The sequence below is a fragment of the Arachis stenosperma genome, chromosome 10 (genome assembly GCF_014773155.1).
Source record: "Arachis stenosperma cultivar V10309 chromosome 10, arast.V10309.gnm1.PFL2, whole genome shotgun sequence".
NCBI lineage: Eukaryota > Viridiplantae > Streptophyta > Magnoliopsida > Fabales > Fabaceae > Arachis > Arachis stenosperma.
In genome coordinates, this window is record NC_080386.1 from 108,334,113 (window position 1) to 108,359,261 (window position 25,149).

Genomic DNA, 25,149 nt, shown 5'->3' on the forward strand with positions numbered 1-25,149 from the left:
AAAAAAAATTTTCATCCTCACTAACCTCAGTGACGACACAGAAGATCCCTGTAGTGGCAAACGTACTCTTCCGACAACTACATAGCGAACGTCGTGTCCCAATGGTCTCGAGAAACCCTATTGCAGCCACCTGTTGCTACTTTGGGTCACTCATGCAAGAGAAACTTTTTTTTCTCTGCACTGATGGAGAAGTAGAAGACGAAGAGTAGAAACAAAAAAAAGGGTGCCTAACGTTTTATTTCTCATCACATACAAACTACGTCGTTTAAAGGGTGTTTAGCGCCAAATTAAAAACCACCTCGTCTCATTCTGTCCAGCGTGGCAAGAACTGGCCATGTCACTGACGGCGTCAGTGCTCCGGTGACGGAAATTGGAAGAAGGACTAACGTGGTGCATTTTTCCGAATCTGGAAGACTAATTTAGTGCAATTGGGATCTCGAGGACTAATTCAGTGCAACTCGCCAATCTCAGGGACCAAAGTGGGGCTTAACTCTCATTTGCTGTAACAAAAGTTTAACGAGTTCTAATTTTGTGGATGAAAAAAAAATATTTCCAAACTTAAATTAGTTAGTCTCACCGTGTGTATTTACTAACGGAAAGTGCTAGATAAATAATAATTATTTTGAACAACATAAATAACAATCAATTAAATAAAAATATATTATATTTATAAATTAATTATCTAAATTTTAATATTAAAATAACTATATATACATTTAGTAAAATAAACATTCAATATATCTATTATTTATATTATTTAATATTTTTATTATCTACTTATATTTTTTTTACTATATAATAACAAAGTAAATACGTAACTTAAGCCATTATTACATAGAGTTAAGTAATTTTTTTATCATAAAAATGATTAAATCGATCTTTGTCTTTAAGTATCGTAACACAATACAATTCTTTCATCTTATATCATGTTAACACTTGAGGAAATATGTCTATAACTCTATATAGAATGTTAAGCTAGTGTGCCCATCATTAAGAACTTTTACGGGTATTCATGAATTAGTAGTATTAAACCAAAAATGGAAAAAAAAACATAAATAAATGAAAAACCATAAAATAAAAAAGCATAGCATTAATTATTATTAATTGTAATTACTATTCTGTATGAATTTTATTATTTTAATTTAAAAATAATTATTCATTTTTTATTTTATGAATTGTTTATTTTAAAATAATTTGATTAAAGTATATTTTTTATTTTAATTATAATATACAATAATATTTAAAAAAATAAAAAATTTAGTTCAAATAAATTTAAATTATTTTATTTATTCTTTATTAATTATCAATAAAATAATTAGATAATTTTAAATATAATAAATATATAAAATCATGAATATTATATTATATAAAATAACTTTAAAAATGATTTTTTTGAGAAACCAAAATGAACATAAAAGGAATTATGTGGTGTGTGATTTTCATACGTGGATAGATTGAGGCAAAAGGGGGGACCGGGGGCAGTTGTGAGCACGCGCGGAGCAGTAGGTGATGAGGTGCGTACAAGTGGCAAGTGGGGACCATTCATCCGCTAACAGCCGCCGCCTCAATCAATGTGGGCCCACTTCCGCCCAAACCTTTTCGCTGTTGGCGCCAATTTGTCTTCCCTGGTCCCCCACCTAAATAGTGTTTTTTATCACGATTTTTTCTTTAATTTTATATATATTTTTAAAATAGTTCAATTTCTCCCTCTTTATCTTTCCCTTTACGGTACACATTTATTCTATTAATCACAAATCACTCAATTAAAATGGCTTTTATTTCAATTGTTGATATTACATTTAAATTCTTGTAAAATTAAACCAATTTGAGTTAGTTTAGTATTTAGTTAATTTAATTTATTAATTTGTTTAAATAAATATTGCATGTTTGAATTTTATTTTATATATATAAAAATTTATTGACTAACAATAAATTATTAAATTAAACTCAAATCTAGTTACCAAAAATAAAATAGAACTCAAATCTACACCAGATTAGTCATTAACTTATCAAGCGAAAGAATACTCTAAAAAACTAAAAAAATAAAAATTCTTGTAAAATTAGACTATTTTTTTATTGGTTATAACAACTATTCTTTATATGACTAATTTTTTTGTATTGGACTATTATGAATAATTTTTGTTTATATTATAATATTTTTAGTATAATATGTTGATATGAGAGGTATTTAGAACAAAAAAAAATTTGTCTGTAACGATTTTAAATAAGACAAAAAAATTAAAAAAATAACCAAAAACTATTTGTCACAATTTTAAATATGACAAAATTTTAAAAAATAACCAAAAATTATGTTACAATTTCAATTTTTAATTTTTAAAAATATATTTATTAAAATCGTGAATCATAATTTTTTTTATATACAAATCGATATTTACAATTTATGTTACCTTAATCACTGTTATCGCATTTGTAAAATATGTCGATTTGAATTTATATTAGTGTGTTACACAATTTCATTCATTATATGAAAAATAATTAGCAGATACCCATGCTACAATTTGGAGACAATAAACGACAAAAAAAATGTAGTAGTAATAATCAGTAAAAGTTGGAAACTTGGAATCTACTATGTCTAAAACTATGCGCTAAACAATACTAATAACATTTAAAAAATATTATTAAAATTAAAGTTATATTTTTATATTTAATAATATTTTTATTTTTGTTTGTTAAATTACAAAATATTGTCACATGGTAGAAAAAATTTTTATTTTAACTTTAATAATATTTTTTAAATATTACTAAAGTTGTATAGCAATGCAACTATTAGTATTATAGTATGCACCTTGATAGAATATATGAATTTAAGTATTTTTATTTTTTTTATTACTTTTGTTTTTTTTTTTTAAGAAAAAAAATCTAGATAAAACATTTAGTCATGTGTTTAATATTTAGTGTACATATTTTAAAAAGCTAACATAGTAACATCAAGAGTGTATTTAAAAGTGTAGTAGCGTTTAAAGTGTTATGTTCAAATTTTTGTTACAATAATTTGTATTTTTAAAGTTAACGTAATCAAAGAATTTGAATGTGTGACTGTAGTCAATTTCATGGCATTCAATACAATATAGACTAGGTCTAGTCCAAAAAGAGATTTGGATGAAGAGGAACAGGTTATTTCTGTTAACGCAGAAGTGATCAAGGAGGAAGTGGAGAGGTATAAACATAGTTTAATTGAGAGATTATTGGCTGATCGAACATTTTTTGCTAGGACTGTAAAGTCAGTTTTAATCTCTATATGGAGACAGCCGACTAGTTTTAAGGTGCTAGATCTTGGAGGCAACATGTTCTAATTTCTCTTTAAGGATGAAAAGGAGGTTGTCAGAATTAAAAGGGGACTCCCTGACTCTTCAAGAACTTTATTCTCAATTTGAAACAATGGAAGGAGAAGGAACCAATTGAAGAGGTAATATTCTCACATGTCCCGTTGTGGATACAATTTTGGGGATTGTCGGAGCACTATAAAACAAAAGAATTGGGAGGAAGTTAGGAGGTACATTTGGAGATGTTTTAGATGTTGATATTTTTCGGATGATAGAAAATAAAAATAGAATTGTCAAAATCCAGGTCTCCCTAGGTATTACAAAATAACTGAAAAAGATTTTGAAGATTATTGGTCCTAATGGTAAAGTGATGGAGGTGTAACTCCGATATGAGAGAATTGGGAGGTTTTGAAAATATTGTAAACAGATTAGTCAAGAGGTCAGGGACTGCAATACTCATATAAAAGATTCGCTGAAAGGAAAGATTATAGAGGAGGGCTGGGGTGACTGGTTGTGGGCAGAATCAGTGGGCAGAAGAGAGGACAGCCAAACAAAAAATATGATTCCAAACAGCATGCTTAGAGAAGGTGTAGGGTTGAGGATCACGAAAAAATCAATACCGGTTAGTCTTTTAAAAGGTTTTGCTAATTTATCAGTTGATGATTCATAAATTAGAAGATTGAAGGCTTTGGAAGAAAGGGGATGTCAAATGGGGGAGAGGGTTAAAAAAAACTCCATTGAAGAAATTAGAAAATAAAATTTTAAGGCAAGACAATAAAAAATTTTCAGATTTTGTTGTTCTCAAACAAATTAAATATTTTGAATTTGGACTTTTTTTAATTGGGGATAGAGGCAGCAAATCAGAGCAGCCTAGAGGTAGAAAGATAAAGCTAACAAATTTAGCTAGAAGAGGAACTAATCAGATTGATTGGGTGAAAAAAACTGCAATGGTGGAAGATGGTGATTTGATGCAAAAGAAATAGTGTCAGATGCAATTGGAACTTGCTGAAAGGGGGGAGGGTGCCAACCTAAAATTGACACCTGAGGATCCATGAAGATGGTGATGTGAAACTATTGGGATCTGAAAAATTTTCTAACAGTTCACAACATGTAAGGGATTAGTAAATCCAATTCTCCCGAAGTAATATTTTTATGTGAAACTAAAAACATTACCGCAATGATGTGGGATCACAGTGGTAAGGCAAGTTTCATCAAATTTTACTGTGTTGATCCTAATGGTTTAGTTGGTGGTTTGGCATTAATGTGGAGAGATAATGTAGATATTCAGATTTGGAATGAAGAGGAGTATTTTATTTATTTTAAATGGAGAGATCAGCAGATACAAAAAGAGTTAGAAGTGGTAGCAGTGCATTTACATAGTGAAAAAAATCAGAGGTTGATGCAATACGATAAAGTCCTTAAACTGTTAAACTAAGCCACGAGTTGTTATGTAGTAATTGGTGATTTTAATGCAATAGCGGCTTATCACAAAAAAGAAGGAGGGAGAATGAAGTCTGCAACATTAATAGCAACAATTCATCAATGTTAGTAGTTTGGTAGATCTAGGCTACTCGGAAATGAAATTCAATGGGTATAAAAAATAGTATGGAAATAATTTTATTTAGAAAAGATTGGACAGATGTTTGGTTTCTCAACAACTCATAAACGATTATCCAAGAGCTTCCATTGTGTATCTAGACGATATGGTTTCAAACCACTACTCTATTCTTTTTAACTCAGACATGGAAGGAAGAAAGATTAAGAGAAGATTCCGCTTTCAAGAGCGATGATGTGGGAAGGAAGAGGTGTTGAATATTATGACAGAGACATGGAGATATGGTATTTCAGGTTCTCCAATGTACAAACTATTTAGCAAAATGAAACAATGCAACCACTATCTTGTTGATTAGCAAAAGACTAGTCCCAGTAATTCACGAAAAACTATTGTTGATCTTAAGGTGAAGTTGGTGACAGAGAAAGTTAAAGGTAGCAATACAGATAGAGAAGTAATTGATACTCTAAAGAAGGACTTGGCGGATGCATATGAGATGGAAGAGAGGTACTGGAAAGAAAAATCAAGAATTCAGTGGATGGAGTGGGGAGATCAGAATACTAAATTTTTTCACTCTAAATTTTAGTATAGAAATCGAGAAAACAACATTCATAGACTACAAGACAGCTTTGGTTCATTTAAAACAGATCTAGAAGGCATAGCTCTAGTTGCTCAAGACTATTTTTAGGAGCTTTTTTCATCCTCTAACCCTCGGTCAGCTGGGGAAGACATTCGCTCTATTCGAAGGAAGTTGATGATAGAATTAATCAGATGCTCACAAAAAGAGTAACAAAAGGTGAAATCAAGGCTGCTATTTTTTCTATTAATCCTTTCTCGGCCCCAACGATGATGGATTCATGAAAAAATTCTTTTAATTTTACTAGAAACTATCAAAAAGGAGGTAATGGAAGCGATTGGTAGTTTTTTTACGGGTGGTAAGATATTGAGAGCCCTAAATCATACTTAAATTTGTCTTATTCCAAAAGTTCCTATGGCAGAGATGATGACCCAGATAAGGCCAATAAGCCTCAGTAGTCTCTTCTATAAGATTATCTCTAAAGTCTTAGTACATCGCATGCAAAATGAATAAGATAATTAATGATCATCAGAGTGCATTTATTAAGGGAAGGTTAATTAGTGATAACATCTTCATTGTCCATGAATACATGTATTTTCTAAAGAATAAGTGATTGGTGATTATGATTTATCCCTCAAGCTTAATATGAACAAGACGTATAATAGGGTGGAATAGAATTTTGTGTGAGAGATTATGGAATAAATGGGTTTCTATAAAAAATGGGTTGATTGGATGAAAAAATGTGTGACTATTTATCCTATTCTGTTATTATGGAAGGACAACCTCATGGTTTCTTTAAATCATGTAGGGGATTACAACAAGGTGATCTTCTCCCTTCCTATCTTTTTATAATTTGTGCATAGAGACTATCTCATTAGCTTCATAAAAGAGAACAGAGATAAGAGATTTCATGTAAGACCCAGTTAATTAACGGCTAATTAACCCATAAATGAGAATTTATTCTAGAAAGCCAAAAATGTGATTTTTATGGCTAAATGTGATAGAGGAGATTGAGACGAGAATTTCAGTACCAATTTTATAGAAATCGAACCAAGATTAGACCGAACAGGCCAAACCGGACCAACCGGACCCAAAGTGGGCCCTTGGCCCAACTAAACTAAACCAAAACCCTAGTTTTCGACACTCTCTCTCCTCATTTGTTACACACACACGCTGAAAATTAGAAGAAAGGGGGGAAGAACACTCTCTCAAGTTCTATCTCTCCCTTGATCTTTAAACCACCATAATTTTTGATCTAGAGCTCCGATTGCCGCACCTTTTGCGGCCACACATTCACCGTGGAGAGCTTTACAAAATCCATGCAATTAATCTTGAGGTAAGCCACGTTTTGCTCTTCGAATTTCCAGCATTGTTTTCGAGTTTCATGAGCAAAAATGTTGAGATTTTGGGCTCTTTGATGTTATAGGACCCAACTCTCTTGAAGGAGAAGATTAATCTTGTCTCCTTGGACCTTGGGTGTGGTAATATTCTCAACCTTAGTGTAATTTGTTGTTATATGATATTTGGGTATTGAGATGTTGTGTATGGGTATGATAATTGTGGCTTAGGTTGTGTATATGTGAATATTGGGGCTTGATTGGTGACTTTGAAAAGCTTGAAAAGGGCTTTGGTGGTAAAAAATCTGTTCTTGGAAGTGTTAAGGCCTTGAGAGCTTGAGGAAAAAGTAGTTTGGAAGTGCTCCAGTTGAGCTTGGGAAATCGGCTAAGGTATGGTCTCGGTTTCTCGTATCTAATATGTAATGTGGTAGAAAATACTTAGGTTAGAGGCCCTAAGATAGGCATTGAATGGTTGATGTTATTGAATGGTTGAGATATATGATGTGGTCATATATGTGATGATGATTATTGATGCCTTGATGGTATGATGTATGAGAAATATGCATGTTGTGATATATGCTTGATGAGTAATTGAGGTTGGATTGTGGGTGACACCATGTTGATGGTGAGTATGATATTGAGTATGTGTAATGATGGTTAATTGCAAATGGTATTATTGGAGATTGGGATGAGAAAGTATGTATGACATGTTTATATGTTGTCTCTTAGCCATTTGATTGAGAAGTGTTAAATTAGTGGGGTGATGCTTTGTGAATTGTGGTGAAGTGTTAATGTGTGAGTTGAGGAGGCTTGATGTTGATTTTGGTACATTTCAATTGATTTCAAAAAGGGTTGAAATTGGCATGTTTTTGTTGATTTTGAAAAGAGTTAAAAATGGCTTGTTTTGAAAATGGCACTTTGTGGTTTTGTATGAAAACATGATTTTTGGGCATACTTTGACAGGACATAACTTGGACTACGGATCCTCGTTTTGTACCAAATTTGTATAGAAATTAAATTAGATCTGGGATGTCCATGCCGTTCGAAGAACGGGCGAAAAACGTTTTAACATGAGAAAGTTATGTCCATCGGAAGATTGGGGGTTGAATTTGTGAATTCTGCAGCTTTTAACTTAGAAAATTTTTAGCAGAATGAACCTCCGCGTGTAGGCGCAGTTGGCGCGTACACGCCGTTTTTCGAAAATGCAACATCCATGCGTGCGCGTGGCGTGCGCGTGCGCGTCGATGTGATGCACACAATGCCCAGTCATTTTCCCGAGAATTGTGCCAGAGTTGTGCCAGTTTTGTGCTTGGGGCACAAATGTACCCGCGCATACGCGCGGCTGACGCGTACGCGTCGTTTGGCTGATTTTCAATCCGCGCTTTCGCGTGTATGACGCTTGCGCGTCGTTGAGTTTTGTGGCCATCCACGCGTGCGTGTGGAGCGCGCGTACGTGTGGCCCTGTTTTCATCCCAAAGTTGATTTTTGAGTTTTAAAAGCCAAATTTCATACCTATAAGCCTCCGATCTCACCACTTGTGTCTTAAATCATTATGATATGCCTAGCAATGAGGAAATGAGCTAGTGAATGTGGTAACTTGCGAGTGAAGCAAGGGAAAAATGAATGATCAATGAGGATCAAAGATGATTATGTGAGATGCGGTGGATGGCGGTGGAAGTGCTTGTTATGCCATGGGCCGATATGCCGTAATTGTTAATGAATTGGCTGGTTATGGATTTAACTGTGAGCCGGATAGCTAGATTATTGCCGTGTTACGGCGGAGCCATGATTATGGCTAAGTATAAATGCATATATGCTATTTAATAAATTGTGAATATTTGCACTTCCACTTTTGGAGATGAGAGTTTCCCTAGGAGAAAGCAGTGGCTAGCCACCACGTGCTCCAGGTTGAGACTCGAAGCTCTTTTGACCCTATGTCGTAAATGTGGCCGGGCACTGTGAAAGTCCCGGATGAGCTCGCCCCCGTAAATATTCACCAGTGAGGGTGATGGATATGAATCATGATTATGATCACGTTTATGATGAGTATAACTCGAGTTGGGGATGCGCGATAGAGGGACAGTCCAATGGTTAGCTACCAGGACTTGTCGGGTTGGCTCTATAACCGATAGATGATATCATCAGCCATTAGGGACAGGCATTCATCATATGCATACTATGTGAATTGATTGAGATTGCCTATTTGACTGCATATTACTTGTTATCTGTCTAAATGTCTTATCTGTTCCTACTTGTATATCTCTTGTCTAAAATAACTGTGTTTGTTACATTATACTCCTGCTGGTGGTTGGGAGGTCTGAAGGGTTTGGAAAGGGAAGAAATAGTTAGACTGAAGAATCTTTAGTCAGTTGCCACTTATGGTTTAGCTTGTTTATAAGCTTTGATTTTATCTAGAGGAAGTTCTAAGATTGCCTTCGGCTTTCCTCTATTATTATATATTATATATGTGGAAGCTGTTACTATGCTGGGAACCTCTGGTTCTCACCCATGCGGATTTTGTGGTTTTCAGATGCAGGACGTGAGGTTTCTCGCTGAGGCATGCTGGAGACTTCTGGATTAGCGAAGATCCTTTGTTCTTAGGACTCTGTTTTGATTTTATGATTTCTCTTAGATACTTTATCTCCATTGAATAATACAAACTATGATGACTCCTCTTATAGGAGGTTTTGGAGAATAGGTTCTCAGTTTTTGTGCCCCTTTGAATTTTCCTTGGGGTTTCCTATTTTATTTACTTGTATATATATATGTTGCTATGCTCGGACCAGTTATCTTTGCAAATGGATTTTGAGTTTTAATATTCCCGTTTTTGACACTCTTTTGTATATATATAATCTCGCATTGACTTATCCTTTGTTCGTTACGCTATCGATCGGAGTGCTGTGCTTTCGAGTTGTGATTTTTTTTGTTTACCCATTTTTCTACAAAGGCTCCTAGTTATAATCAATCATTCATACTACTATACGTACTAAATTTTTATTTTAGAGGTCGTAATACCTTGCCATCTCAGAATTATGACTTAAGCATAAGACTCTGTATGGTAGGGTGTTACATTATGGTATCATAGTAGTTCGTTACTATAGAGCCTAAGGGATGGACTGACTATGCTTCTGTGCATTCTCTATATGTGTGTTATGTGCTATTAGTATATCTGCTTGATATAATTGGCATAAACGTTCATGAGCATGCATTTGGGATTTTGAAGCACTAAACTTCCGGTATTGAGACTGATCAACTTAATATCGATTGTTTGGTGTGTATAGAAACCAGATGGCGCCTCGTGGATGTGGTAGAGGTCGTGGGAGAGGTCATACGAATGCTCGTGCATCAGAGAATAACCCTAATGACCCGGTGAACTTTATGACTGCATTGGAAAACATGGTTGCTGCTATGCAAGCCACTGCTGAGGCTCTTGGTCAACAGATGAACAACCATGGTAATGACGGAGGTGGAGTTCAGGGTCCGATGACACTGGCAAACTTTTTGAAGGTTAATCTACCTAAGTTCAAGGGAACTACTAGCCCGACTGAAGCCGATACATGGTTTCAAGCTATAGAATGAGCACTGCAAGCGCAGGTGGTACCTGAAGGGCAGCGTGTGGAGTTTGCTACCTATTTGCTCACTGGGGAAGCGTCGCATTGGTGGCAAGGAATTCGACGCCTCTTGCAGCAGGGTGATGATTATATCACCTGGGATGTCTTTCAAGAGGAGTTCTATAAGAAGTACTTTTCGACTTCTGCTAGGACGGTCAAGGAGCTTGAATTATTGCAGCTGAAGCAGGGCACTATGTCAGTATCTGAGTATACTGACAAGTTTGAGGAGCTGTTCAGATTCTCTCATATGTGTCAAGGGACTCCGGTGGAATATGAAGAATGGAAGTGTGTTAAGTATGAAGGAGGACTCCAGAGCAATATTTTCAGTTCAGTGGGACCAATAAAGATTAGGACTTTCTCCGAGTTGGTGAACAAGTGTAGAGTTGCTGAAGAGTGTGTGAAGAGGGCAGCCACTGAAAAAGGAAGTCAAAAAGGATCATTCTCACAGAACCGAGGGAAGAGCTTTGCAGCTAGAGGTCCGCCTTTCAAGAGGGAATGTTCCTTTAGGAGGCCCAACAACAACAACTCCTAAGGGAAAAGGTTCGGAAAGCAGCCTCAAAATGATCAAGCTTGTACTAGGTGTGGGAGTCACCATCCGGGAGCACCATGCAAGGCCGGATGGGGTTTGTGCTACAATTGTGGAAAGGCGGGGCATAAAGCCGCAAGTTGTCCGGAGAAGTAGAAGCAAGGTGCTGGAAAAGCACAACAGACTGGTCGGGTGTTCACCACCTCAGCTATGGGTGCCGAGGGATCCGAGACACTCATTCGAGGTAATTATGAAATGACTGGTCAAACTTTAAATGCTTTATTTGATTCGGGAGCATCCCATTCATTCATTGCATTTAAGAAAGCCCATGAGTTAGGATTGAAGATCGTAACCTTAGGTTATGACCTAAAAGTGTATAATGCTACCCATGAAGCCATGGTTTCTAGGCTAGGATGCCCGAAAGTTTCGTTTAGGTTCAAGCAGCGTGATTTTGTCCATAATTTAATCTGCTTACCGATGATCGGTCTTGATCTTATCTTGGGATTGGACTGGTTATCTGAGAACCATGTCCTACTTGATTGTTCTACAAAGTCGGTGTACTTTATGACAGAAGATACAGAAGGGCCGGTCGTGGTAAATAATTATTACTTGAATTTGATGATGGTGAACTGTTCCGGAATCGAATGTCAGGGTATCCTGTTGTTAAGCGCGGGTGTTTCGGGTGATGATCAAATGTTGGATCAAATTCCCGTAGTGTGTGAGTTTCCGGAAGTGTTTCCCGATGACATTGATGAATTTCCACCTAACCGAGAGGTCAAGTTTGCTATCGAATTGGTGCCTGGGGCGAGACCAATCTCAAGTGCTCCTTATAGGATATCACCGTTAGAGATGGCCGAGTTAAAGTCTCAGTTAGAGGATTTGTTGGGTAAGAACTTTATCCGACCAAGTGTTTCCCCGTGGGGGTGCTCCAGTGTTACTGGTAAAGAAGAAGGATGGGAGTATGCGACTCTGTGTGGATTATAGGCAGCTAAACAAGGTCACAATAAAGAATAAGTACTCATTGCCGAGAATTGATGATCTCATAGATCAGTTACAAGGAGCTGGGGTTTTCTCCAAGATCGATTTGCGATCCGGTTATCACCAGATAAGGGTGAGGGGTGAGGATATCCCTAAGACCGCTTTCAGGACTCATTATGGTCATTACGAGTACACTGTAATGTCTTTTGGGTTGATGAACGCTCCTGCATTGTTTATGGATTACATGAATAGAGTGTTCCGTCCGTTTCTGGATAAATTCGTTGTTGTCTTTATTGACGACATACTAATTTACTCCAAGACTGAAGAAGAACATGCGGAACACTTGCGGACCGTGTTGCAGATTTTAAAGGAGAAGAAACTCTATGCAAAACTGTCTAAGTGTGAGTTCTGGAAGAGTGAAGTGAAGTTTTTGGGTCACGTAGTGAGTAAGAAAGGAGTCGCCGTAGATCCAACTAAGGTGGAAGCTATGATGGATTGGAAGCAACCAACCACAGTAAATTAGATAAGGAGTTTTTTGGGCTTAGCTGGCTATTACCGAAGGTTCATCAAAGGCTTTTCGCAATTAGCTTTGCCGTTGACAAAGTTAACCCGCAAAGACACTCCGTTTGTTTGGACTCCTGAGTGCGAGGAGAGCTTTCAGGCATTGAAGAAAAAGTTGACCACTGCACCTGTGTTAGTGTTACCTGAGCCGAACGAGCCTTTTGAGGTGTACTGTGATGCCTCATTAAAGGGTCTAGGGTGCGTGCTGATGCAGCATCATAATGTGGTGGCGTATGCCTCACGACAGTTGAGACCTCATGAAGTTAGTTACCCTACGCACGATTTGGAACTCGCTGCGGTTGTGTTTGCCTTGAAGGTGTGGAGGCATTATCTCTATGGGGTTAAGTTCCAAGTCTTCTCCGATCACAAGAGCTTGAAATATCTCTTTGATCAGAAAGAGCTTAATATGAGGCAGAGGAGGTGGATGGAATTATTGAAGGACTACGACTTTGAGTTGAATTACCATCCGGGAAAGGCGAATGTAGTGGCGGATGCGTTAAGTCGGAAGCCATTATATGCGGCTTGGATGATGCTTCAAGAGGAGAAGTTGCTCAAGGGATTCGAGAGTCTGAAAATTGGTGCTCGAGAAGTATCTGGAACCTTGTGTTTGAGCCGATTAGAAATCTCGAGTGACTTTAAGTCCGAACTCCTAAAGGCTCATGAAAATGATGATGCGTTATGGAAGGTATTACCAGCTATTGAGCAAGGGAAACAGTGGAGAGTGTCGAAAGAAAAAGATGGGTTATGGAGATTCAAGGGTAGGATCATTGTGCCGGATGTTGGCACTTTGAGGCAAGATATCTTAAAGGAGGCACACAAAAGCGGATTCTCCATTCACCCGGGAAGTACTAAGATGTACTGATAAACCCATATTTCATGGTTTATCTTGTGCTCAATTGAGTGGTTCTTTACCCACTCATACTCATACATTATTACCATTACTTATATTTGCTTATTGATGTCTTGATGTGTGTGTTAAGTATTTTCAGAGATTACAAGGCAGGAATGACTCAGAGGATGGAAAGGAAGCATGCAAAAGTGGAAGGAATGCAAGAAGTTGGAGAAACTGCTAAGCTGTCCAGCCTGACCTCTTCTCACTCAAACGGCTATAACTTTAGCTACAGAGGTCCAAACGATGAGGTTCCAGTTGCGTTGGAAAGCTAACGTCCGGGGCTTCGATTTGATATATAATATCCCATAGTGGCCTTGACGCTAGGCGACGCGATCGCGTGCTCCATGCGGCCGTGTCGCAGTGACGGAAATCTAGCGTGGTTGAATTCGAGACCAGCGAATTCTGGGCTGTTTCTGACCCAGTTCTCGGCCCAGAAAATACAGATTAGAGGCTATAAAGTGGAAGAATGCATCCATTCATAATCATGCCACTCATAATTTACTTTTCATGTTTTAGATGTAGTTTTAGAGAGAGAGGTTCTCTCCTCTCTCTCTCTCTTAGGATTAGGACTTCTCTTAGTTTTAGGAGTGACTCTCAATCCCATATTCTTTATTTTTATTTATTTTCAATATTCCATGTTTAGATTGATTTTCTTAATTAATGTTATTTGAGATATTTCAGATTGATGATTGCTGTCTTTTATTGATATAAATAATTTGGATTTTTCTGTTGCCCAATTGGCTTATGAATATTTTCCATGTTAGATTTTACTGCTTTGAATGAATTGAAGGTATTTCAGATATTTATAATTTTAATTTAGCTTTTTACATTCTTGGCTGTGGTTCATTAATTGGTGACTCTTGAGTTATCAAACTCATTGTTAGTTGAGAATTGGAATTAATTCATCCACTTAACTTACCTTCATAGTTAGAGGTTAACAAAGTGGGAGAAGAATCCAATTCTCATCACAATTGATAAGGATAACTGGGATAGGACCTCCAATTCTTTATACCTTGCTAAGAGTTTATTTTACAGTTATTTATTTATTTTTATTGCTTTGAAAATATGCTTGTGCCCATTGCCTAAATTCTCAAAACCCCCAATTTACAATCTCCATAGCCAATAATAAGAACATACCTCCCTGCAATTCCTTGAGAAGACGACCCGAGGTTTAAATACTCGGTTAACAATTTTAAAGGAGTTTGTTACTTGTGACAACCAAAACGTTTGTACGAAGGGATTTCTGTCGGTTTAGAGACTATATCTACAACGCGACTGTTTTTATGACATTCTTTACTGGCAAAAATCCTGACGTCATGTACCATGATTTAAAGGCGATGTTTTGGTGGCTGGGTATGAAGAATGATGTGGCAGAATATGTTTCAAGGTGCTTAACTTGTCAAAAGGTAAAGATTGAACATCAAAGACCTTCCGGGATGTTGCAACCCTTAGAGATTCCGCAATGGAAGTGGGAAAGTATTGCAATGGACTTTGTGTCGGGATTACCAAGGACTAGGGCTGGTTTTGATGCTATCTGGGTGATTGTGGACCAACTGACGAAGTCAGCTCACTTTTTACCCATTCGGATGAATTACACCCTTAAAGAGCTAGCATGGTTATACATAAAGGAGATTGTGAGACTTCATGGTGTACCTGCTACTATAATCTCTGATAGAGATCCTCGTTTCACTTCGAGGTTCTGGGGTGCATTTCAGAAAGCTTTTGGAACCCGATTAAGCTTGAGTACACCTTACCATCCTCAAACAGATGGTCAATCCGAGAGGACGATCCAAATACTAGAGGATATGTTGAGAGCTTGTGTTTTGGACCAACCGGTGAGCTGGGATCGGTATATGCCGTTATTGGAGTTTGCATACAATAATAGTTACCATGCAAGCATCGGAATGGCTCCGTATGAGGCCTTGTATGGAAGAAAATGTCAATCTCCGCTATGTTGGTATAAACCTGGGAAGAAAGGCTTGTTGGCACCGGAGATGATAGCTGAGACCATTAAACAAGTCAAGAAAATCCGAGATAGGATGCTTACAGCGCAGAGTCGTCAGAAGAGTTACGCCGATCAGAGGCAGAAACCCTTGGAATTTGAGGAAGGAGATCATGTTTTCTTTAAGGTTACTCCAACCACAGGAATAGGTAGGGCTATTAAAGCGAAGAAGTTGAATCCTCGATACATTGGTCCATTTCAGATCCTAGAGAGGATTGGACCGGTGGCGTATCGGATGGCTCTACCACCGCATCTTTCAAACCTGCACGACATGTTTCACGTGTCACAGCTTCGGAAGTACACTCTTGATGCTAGCCATGTGTTAGAACCTGAATCATTTCAGTTAAGAGAAGATTTGACGCTTCCAGTGGCTCCAGTTAGAATTGATGATACTAGTATCAAACGGTTGCGTGGAAAAGAGGTTTCATTAGTCAAAGTGGCATGGAGTCGAGGCGGTGTTGAGGAACACACTTGGGAACTTGAGTCGGAGATACGAACGGACTATCCGCACTTATTCTCAGGTAATTGCATTTAAATTTTGTGGGCAAAATTCCCAATTAGGTGGGTAGAATGTAAGACCTGGTTAATTAATGGCTAATTAACCCATAAATGAGAATTTATTCTAGAAAGCCAAAAATGTGATTTTTATGGCTAAATGTGATAGAGGTGATTGAGACGAGAATTTTAGTACCAATTTTATAGAAATCGGACCAAGATTAGACCGAACGGGCCAAACCGGGCCAACCGGATCTAAAGTGGGCCCTTGGCCCAACTAAACTAAACCAAAATCCTAGTTTTCAGCACTCTCTCTCCTCATTTGTTACACACACACGCTGAAAATTAGAAGGAAGGGGGGAAGAACACTCTCTCAAGTTCTATCTCTCCCTCGATCTTCAAACCACCATAACTTTTGATCTAGAGCTCCGATTGCCGCACCGTTTACGGTCACGTGTTCATCGCAGAGAGCTCTACAAAACTCATACAATCAATCTTGAGGTAAGCCACGTTTTGCTCTTCGAATTTCCAATCTTGTTTTTGAGTTTCATGAGCAAAAATATTGAGATTTTGGGCTCTTTGATGTTATAGGACCCAACTCTCTTGAAGGAGAAGATTAATCTTGTCTCCTTGGACCTTGTGTGTGTTAAAATTCTCAATCCTAGTATAATTTGTTGTTATATGATGTTAGGGTATTGAGATGTTGTGTATGGGTATGATGATTGTGGCTTAGGTTGTGTATATGTAAATATTGGGGCTTGATTGGTGACTTTAAAAAGCTTGAAAAGGGCTTTGGTGGTGAAAAATCTGTTCTTGGAAGTGTTGAGGCCATGAGAGCTTGAGGAAAAAGTGGTTTGGAAGTGCTTCGGTTGAGCTTGGAAAATCGGCTAAGGTATGGTCTCGGTTTCTCGTATCCAATATGTAATGTGGTAGGAAATACTTAGGCTAGAGGCCCTAAGATAGGCATTGAATGGTTGATGTTGTTGAATGGTTGAGATATATGATGTGGTCATATGTGTGATGATGATTATTGATGCCTTGATGGTATGATGTATGAGAAATATGCATGTTGTGATATATGCTTGATGAGTAATTGAGGTTGGATTGTGGGTGACACCATGTTGATGGTGAGTATGATATTGAGTATGTGTAATGATGGTTATTTGGAAATGGTATTATTGAAGATTGAGATGAGAAAGTATGTATGACATGTTTATATGTTGTCTCTTAGCCATTTGATTGAGAAGTGTTAAATTAGTGGGGTGATGCTTTGTGAATTGTGGTGAAGTGTTAATGTGTGAGTTGAGGAGGCTTGATGTTGATTTTGGTACATTTCGATTGATTTCAAAAAGGGTTGAAATTGGCATGTTTTAGTTGATTTTGAAAAGAGTTGAAAATGGCTTGTTTTGAAAATGGCACTTTGTGGTTTTGTATGAAAACATGATTTTTGGGCATACTTTGACAGGACATAACTTGGACTACGGATCCCCGTTTTGTACCAAATTTGTTTAGAAATGAAATTGGATCTGGGATGTCCATGCCGTTTGAAGAATGGGCGAAAAATGTTTTAACATGAGAAAGTTATCTCCATCGGAAGATTGGGGGTTGAATTTGTAAATTCTGCAGCTTTTAACTTAGAAAATTTTTAGCAGAATGAACCTCCGCGCGTAGGCACACTTAGCGCGTATGCGCCATTTTTCGAAAAGGCAACATCCACGCGTGCGCGTGGCGTGCGCGTGCACGTCGATGTGATGCACACAATGCCCAGCAATTTCCCCGAGAGTTGTGCCAGTTTTATGCCTGGGGGACAAATGTACCCGCGCGTACGCGCGGCTGACGCGTACGCGTCGTTTGGCTGATTTTCAATCTGCGCGTTTGCGTGTATGACGCTTGCGCATCGATGAGTTTTGTGGCCATCAACCCGTGCGCGTGGCCCTGTTTTCATCCCAAAGTTGATTTTTGAGTTTTAAAAGCCAAATTTCATACTTCTAAGCCTCCGATCTCACCACTTATGTCTTAAATCATTATGATATGCCTAGCAATGGGAAAAGGAGCTAGTGAATGTGGTAACTTGCGAGTGAAGCATGGGAAAAATGAATGATCAATGAGGATCAAAGATGATTATGTGAGATGCGGTGGATGGCGGTGGAAGTGCTTGTTATGCCATGGGCCGATAGGCCGTAATTGTTAATCAATTGGCTGGTTATGGATTTAACTGTGAGCCGGATGGCTAGATTTTTGCCGTGTTATGGCGGAGCCATGATTATGGCTAAGTATAAATGCATATATGCTGTTGAATAAATTGTGAATATTTGTACTTCCACTTTTGGAGATGAGAGTTTTCCTCGGAAAAAGCAGTGGCTAGCCACCACGTGCTCCAGGTTGAGACTCGAAGCTCTTTTGACCCTATGTCGTAAGTGTGGCCGGGCACTGTGAAAGTCCCAGATGAGCTCGCCTCCGTAAATATTCACCAGTGAGGGTGATGGATATGGATCATGATTATGATCACGTTTATGATGAGTATAACTCGAGTTGGGGATGCGCGACAGAGGGACAGTCCAATGGTTAGCTACCAGGACTTGTCGGGTTGGCTCTATAACTGACAGATGATATCATCAGCCATTAGGGATAGGCATTCATCATATGCATACTATGTGAATTGATTGAGATTGCCTATTTGACTGCATATTACTTGTTATCTGTCTAAATGCCTTATCTATTCCTACTTGTATATCTCTTGTCTGAAATAACTGTGTTTGTTACATTATACTCCTGCTGGTGGTTGGGAGGTCTGAATGGTTTAGAAAGGGAAGAAATAGTTAGACTGAAGAATCTTTAGTCAGTTGCCACTTATGGTTTAGCTTGTTTATAAGCTTTGATTTTATCTGGAGGAAGTTCTAGAATTGCCTTTGGCTTTCCTCTATTATTATATATTATATATGTGGAAGCTGTTACCATGCTGGGAATCTCTGGTTCTCACCCATGCAGATTTTGTGGTTTTCAGATGCAGGACGTGAGGTTTCTCGCTGAGGCATGCTGGAGACTTCTGGATTAGCGAAGATACTTTGTTCTTGGGACTCTGTTTTGATTTTATGATTTCTCTTAGATACTTTATCTCCATTGAATAATACAAACTGTGATGACTCCTTTTATAGGAGGTTTTGGAGAATAGGTTCTCAGTTTTTGTATCCCTTTGGGTTTTCCTTGGGGTTTCCTATTTTATTTACTTGTATATATATATATGTTGCTATGCTCGGACCGGTTATCTTTGCAACCGAATTTTGAGTTTTGATATTCCCATTTTTTACACTCTTTTGTATATATATAATCTCGCATTGACTTATCCTTTGTTCGTTACGCTATCGATCGGAGTGCTGCGCTTTCGAGTTTTGATTTTTTTTGTTTACCCATTTTTCTACAAAGGCTCCTAGTTATAATCAATCATTCATACTACTATACGTACTAAATTTTTATTTTAGAGGTCGTAATACCTTGCCATCTCAAAATTATGACTTAAGCATAAGACTCGGGTATGGTAGGGTGTTACATTTCAAGTCTAAGGCTTAACAGTAGATGCCCTTCTCTTAGCCACTTATTTTTTGCAGATGACTCTATTATGTTCTGTAAAGTAACAGATACTGCATACCAACACCTTATGTATACCTTACAAATCTATAGTGAATTAAGCAGTCGGATTGTTAATTTGTCCAAGTCAGCAATATTTTTCAGTCAGAATACCCCCAAAATAGACTTAGAATTATCTAGCTCATATCCTACAAGTTTCTCATGTGAGTAGGCAGGACAAATACTTAGGGCTACCATATGTGATTTAGAGATCTAAGAAGGCGTCTTTTAACTACATTCGAGACAAGATTGTGAAGAAACTGTAGGTTTGGAAAGAAATTTATTATCAGTGAACGGAAGAAAGGTCCTCATTAAGGCAGTGGCTACTGCTATTCCAATTTATACGCTGAGCTGCTTTAAACTTTTAGATTCTCTAATAGAAGACATTCAGAAAAAAGTTATACAATTTTAGTAGGACCAGAAAAATGATGAAAGGAGACAGTATTTGATTAGATAGGATATTGTTTGTCGATAGAAAAAGTAAGGAGGAATGAGTTTCAAAGATTTAAAGGCATTTAATTTGGCAATGCTTGCATAATAGGGTTGGAAATTAATGATAAAGACGAACTCTTTAGCATACAAAATTTATAATAAGGGTAAGTATTTCAGGTACTCATCTTTTCTAAAGGCAAACATCATTCAGAATCCTTCCTGAGTTTGTAAGAGTCTATTAGAAGGGAGGAAGGTTCTCGAGAAAGGAGTATTTTGGTCTCTGGAAAGGAAAAGTTTAGTGAGGATATTTGAAGACTCGTGATTGGAGAATGTTAATTCTATTGTAGTGTACTACCAACCTAACACATACTCAAATCTAATCTCGGTTAATCAATTATATGCCAGCAATAGACAGTGAAATGAGTAATTAATCAGAGATAAATTCCCATAAACAATTGCAAGTGCTATTCTATAAATAGATGTAAGTAATAATGAAGTTAAAATTACCTAAAAGTTGGAAACCAATAGTCACTATTCTATTTTTTGGTATAGAGTTGTATTTCAATTTTACCATCCCCCATTAGATCAACTTCTGAAAATCTGCAGCAAAAAAAAAATCTAAAAAGCAACATGGAAGATACTATGTCCGGCGAAGGTTAAAATGATCCTATAGAAAGTACTTCACGGTGGTCTGCCAGTTTGAAGTAAGCTCAAGCAACGATTTCCATCTATTGAAAACTATTGTTCTAATTCTTCACAACCAGGAGAATCTACTTTTTATTATCTTTTATCATGCTCTATAACTCAACTTTCTTAGTTTGAAATCAGCCAGAAACTGGGTTTCACCAATTTCCCAAATCAATTTTGGGAATGGCGGTCTTGTCTCTTGAATGAATTGAAGAAGGAAGTGAGTTTAAAAAAGAAGGCTGCATTTACATCGATACTACTATGAAAGATTTGGAGAGCAAAAAATACTAAAATCTTAGAAAATATCATCATCTCATCATATCAAACAGCGACGAAAGCTAAAATCATGACAGAAAAATTTCAAAAACGTCTCATTGTGTAATTCATTTTTTTCTTTCTCTTAATGTTGTGTTTAAAATATTTGAGTTTATTCCTTTTTTATCGTGTTTAGTTCATCTTAAACATATATTTTATTTATTGAAATAAATGAATTATAATTTTTTTTGAAAAAAAATAATTAAAGGATGTAGAAGGGCGAGTATAGGCTATCGTTCCCTAATAATTTTAATATATACCATCATTAAAATTTAGAACAAATCTTGTTACTATATATAATATTTAAAAGTTCAAATTATTATAATAAATTAAACTTCATATAATTATTTATTTAATATAGTAATTTTATATTATAATGAATTAAATTTTTTTTATTTAATGGTCTATAAGTTAAAACTCTAAGGTAGCGTTTATTTTTAGAGACATAATACAAAAATATGGACAACGAATGTTTAAAAAATGTTTAAAAGTAAAGACATAAAAATTGAACACATTATTTTCAGGACAATTTTTATATTTTTGTATCCACTCTTTTATAAAAAATAATGATAGACACCAAATTTAGGAAGGTGGATACAGACTTTTTTATGAAAATTTTTCACCTTTTTGTTCAAAGATATTATTTATTATTCTACTATTAGTCCTTCTTATTTTTTTTTAATTTGAACTTCTTCTCTACGGCGTCCTTTTGAAAGAAGTACTCTCTTTTTTCTACTCTTTCTCTATTTCTGCGTTCTTCTTTTTCTTTTTTCAAGTATTCTCTTCTTTTTGTAGAATTTTTTACTTGGCTGAATAATTCCTTCCTTCCTATGTTATTGTTATTATTTCAATACCATTTTTACCTTGTTTCATAGATCAATTCTTCTTGTAATCTCCTATACTCTTACGTACTCTCATTCTCTATTAATTGTTTGTATTTGATACAAAAAATTTGGAATCATATGGCTATTTTAGTCATCAGATATAATATTTTAGTCTTGTCCATGTATATACAAACATATTACTGGACATTGCATTAGTGCCTTGTACACCGTATCCAAACACAATACACAAAAAGAATAATTTTTAGTATCTCTGTTCTATTGTTTCTGTTTTAGTGTTCATGTCTCCAAAAATAAATGCAACAACCTAAGATATGAGTGTTTGAGACTCGACTCAAACTCGAGACATATTTTGCTGGATTCGAATTTGTCACTAGATATTACTTTTTGGTTGGGTTTGGATTATATTTTAGGTCACCTAACTTGATCTAAAGTTATTTTTATAATAAAATTATGTATTTTAGACTGAAATTAATAATGTTATATTAAATAATTTATTTTGATATAAATATGATATGACATTTGTTAAATTTAATTTTTAAAAATAAAATTTTATTATTTTAATATATAAATTTACAAACTTGTATATTAATTTTACATATGGTCGACCCGATTTATTTAAGGTCGGGTCAAAATAGACCAGTGATCTTTTAGAACCGAGATCTATTTAAACCCGACCCATGAACACCGCCTATTCTAAGACTGCGATTAGAAGAAAGATTGAGACGGAGGGGGAGACTGAGACTAAATTAAAATTTTGTATTGTGTTTAGTGTAAAATATACTAAAGACTAAGTTGTGTCTTAAATATGAAGATTGAAAAGTAGATTTAGAATTTGAAAAGTTAGATGAGAGTATTTTTTTTTAAATGTCATTAAAATTTCAGTCTCTAATTTTAATAATTTTAGTTTTTTCTGTTTTTATTTTTTAAAATAAAAAAGACTAAAATTTTGTTTTGTAATTGAAATTTTAATTTTAATTTTTAATTATCAAATATAATACTAAATTTCAGTCTTAATTTTAATATTTAAAAACAAACAATATCTAAAAAATAAAATGAAAAATAATAAAAAATTCCATTTTTCCAAGATATTAGTAACATGAAGTGATCACATAAACGTATCAAAATTAGTGGCTTACACCCTTAACCATTTATTAAGGTTATAAAAATTAAACACGTAAAATTAAAGGCTAAAAAAATAAAATTTTAAAAATTAAATTAAAATTTAATTAAAATTAAATTGAATATAATAAAATAATATATTTATATGATAGTTTGGATATGTGTGAAGAAGACTGACAGACATTCAGAAGGGTGGATGAGATGAAAAATAGATAAGGGATGAAAGGCCAAAAAAAATTTAAAAAGATCATCCATAAGATAGTCAAACAAAATTTACATGTAAAGAGTTTTTCTGTAAATATGATATATGACAGAATTCAATATCATCGTTTGATTCATGTAACCTACTCTATCTAGTGGGACAAGACTTTATTATTATTATTTTGTTATATACATAAAATATATTTTTTATTTTTTATATTTTATTATTTTAAACTAACTAACTCATAGCTAAAAATTTGAATCAATTCTTTTAATTTAATGATTTTTTACCAGTTTTTTAATTTTTGACCAATTCACTTGCAATAAATTAGATGGTTTGATCTGATTTGAAAAACCATGTATTTTATATTTTCACATATTCAATAATTATTTAATTATATAATTTTAGGAAAGTGATATTATATATCAATCCCGAATTTGATATAAATTGTCCCCCTATTATCCTGTGTCCTAATTATTTTACCTTCCTTGGTAGTAGAAGAAAGCCCCGTAAGAGTTGAAAGTAATTTGAAAATGAGTGACTATTGATTAAAGGGTATCAATATCCACTCGTATAATTTTTTTTTTGAGAAAATTTTACTCCTTTTTATAAGAGATATTAAAATAATATTTTTTTTTCTTTATTTATAAAAGGTATATTTCTCTTTTTTATAATTTTTAAATTTTTTTAATTTATTTTAAATATTTTTGTATTAACTAATGTTAATATTCATTTTTCAAGAAAAATAAATATTTTTTATAAAAATATCCTTTAACAAAAATTTATATTTTTATTATTAAATTTTACTTATTAAAATATTTTTTAATAAATTATTTTTTATTGATTAAATTGTATTTTACCAAAATATTTTTAAAAATATTTGATAACTAAATTATTTTTTTTCTAAGATACCCTTCAATAATTTTTTAATTATTAAATTGTGATTTTACTAAAATTTTTGTTAATATTTATAGTTATATTTTACTATTAATTTTTTGATATCAATATATATTATTTTAACATTAAATAAAAAAATTTTGGTAAAATTATTTTCTGATAGCAATATATAGTAATTGTTATATATATTAGAGTAAAGTATCATTTATGTCCCCAACGTTTGGGGTAAGTCTCAAACCTATCCCTAACGTTTTAAACGTCCTATTTGTGTTCCAAACGTTTCTAAATGTAGTCAATATTATCCTACCATCAAAATGAGAAACATTTCGCTAACGCCGTGGCCTACGTGGACGTTATGTGACACGGTGGCAGGGCATGTTTTCTGACCGTTATTCAATTAAAAAAAAACATAAATGTGAAGCAGAGAAGCAGAGGGTCCTCTTCAAAACCCTAATCCCCAAATCCTTGCTTCTCGTTGCTGCTGCGCTGCCTCTGAAGGGCGATTCCACCTGCATGAGAGAAGATGGAGCATGCAGCATGCCAATCTGAAGCGACCCAAGGCAGCAAGCAAGCCACACGAAGTAGAAACCTAGCACGTCGAAGGAGGACAACATGTTACTGTGGGGAACGGCCTGTCCTCGCAACGTCGTCGACGGCAGAAAATCCTGGGCGGAGGTTCTGGGGTTGCGTTAACTTCGGGGTGAGCTTTAGCCATGTCCTTTTTTGTTGTTGAGTTTTGTGTTTTGACCATCAATGGGTGTGAATTGGCCGTCTCCTGTTTTGTATAGGTTGGTGAAGAATGTGGGTACTTCGTATGGGCTGAACCAGAGGAAGATTCGTCACAAGTTTCTAGGTTAAGAATGAAGGTCAGAAATTTGAAGGGAAAACTGGATATGATGGAGTTCAGGTTCATGGTTGCAGTGGGAGTTGCTTTGGTTGGATGGACACTTGCACTAATACTGGTGTTTGAGAAAACAACAGCAACCAAATTTGGGAGACTCTCACTAGAATGATGTTGCTGGTTATAATGAGTTATAGGAGAAAATTGTTAGATGGCTAAATTGTGTTCTGTATGTTGGCTTAGAAATAGTAGTGATGTTGAAGTAGTTGCTATTTTGTTGAACTGAATGATATTGTAATGCAATGTTGTTTTTGTAAGTTTTGGTTGAAGAAAGGCTAGTTTTGTGCAAATTCAATGTTGTTTCAGTGAAAG

The 25,149-nt window shown here is 35.5% G+C and overlaps 1 protein-coding gene across 1 annotated transcript; it reads left to right on the forward strand.

Moving 5' to 3' along the window:
- The first annotated feature begins 24,459 nt into the window (after nt 1–24,459).
- On the forward strand, nt 24,460–24,949 carry LOC130957442 (uncharacterized). The gene is made up of 2 exons (XM_057884300.1): nt 24,460–24,636; nt 24,725–24,949. The coding sequence occupies exons 1-2, from the start codon at nt 24,460–24,462 to the stop codon at nt 24,947–24,949; spliced, it is 402 nt and encodes a 133-aa protein (XP_057740283.1).
- Nucleotides 24,950–25,149: the final 200 nt, after the last annotated feature.

Coding starts and splice junctions, on each gene's coding strand:
- LOC130957442 (XM_057884300.1), top strand. CDS start 24,460: ATGGAGCATGCAGCATGCCAATCTGAAGCGACCCAAGGCAGCAAGCAA. Junction 24,637..24,724: donor GGGGTTGCGTTAACTTCGGG/GTGAGCTTTAGC, acceptor TGTTTTGTATAG/GTTGGTGAAGAATGTGGGTA.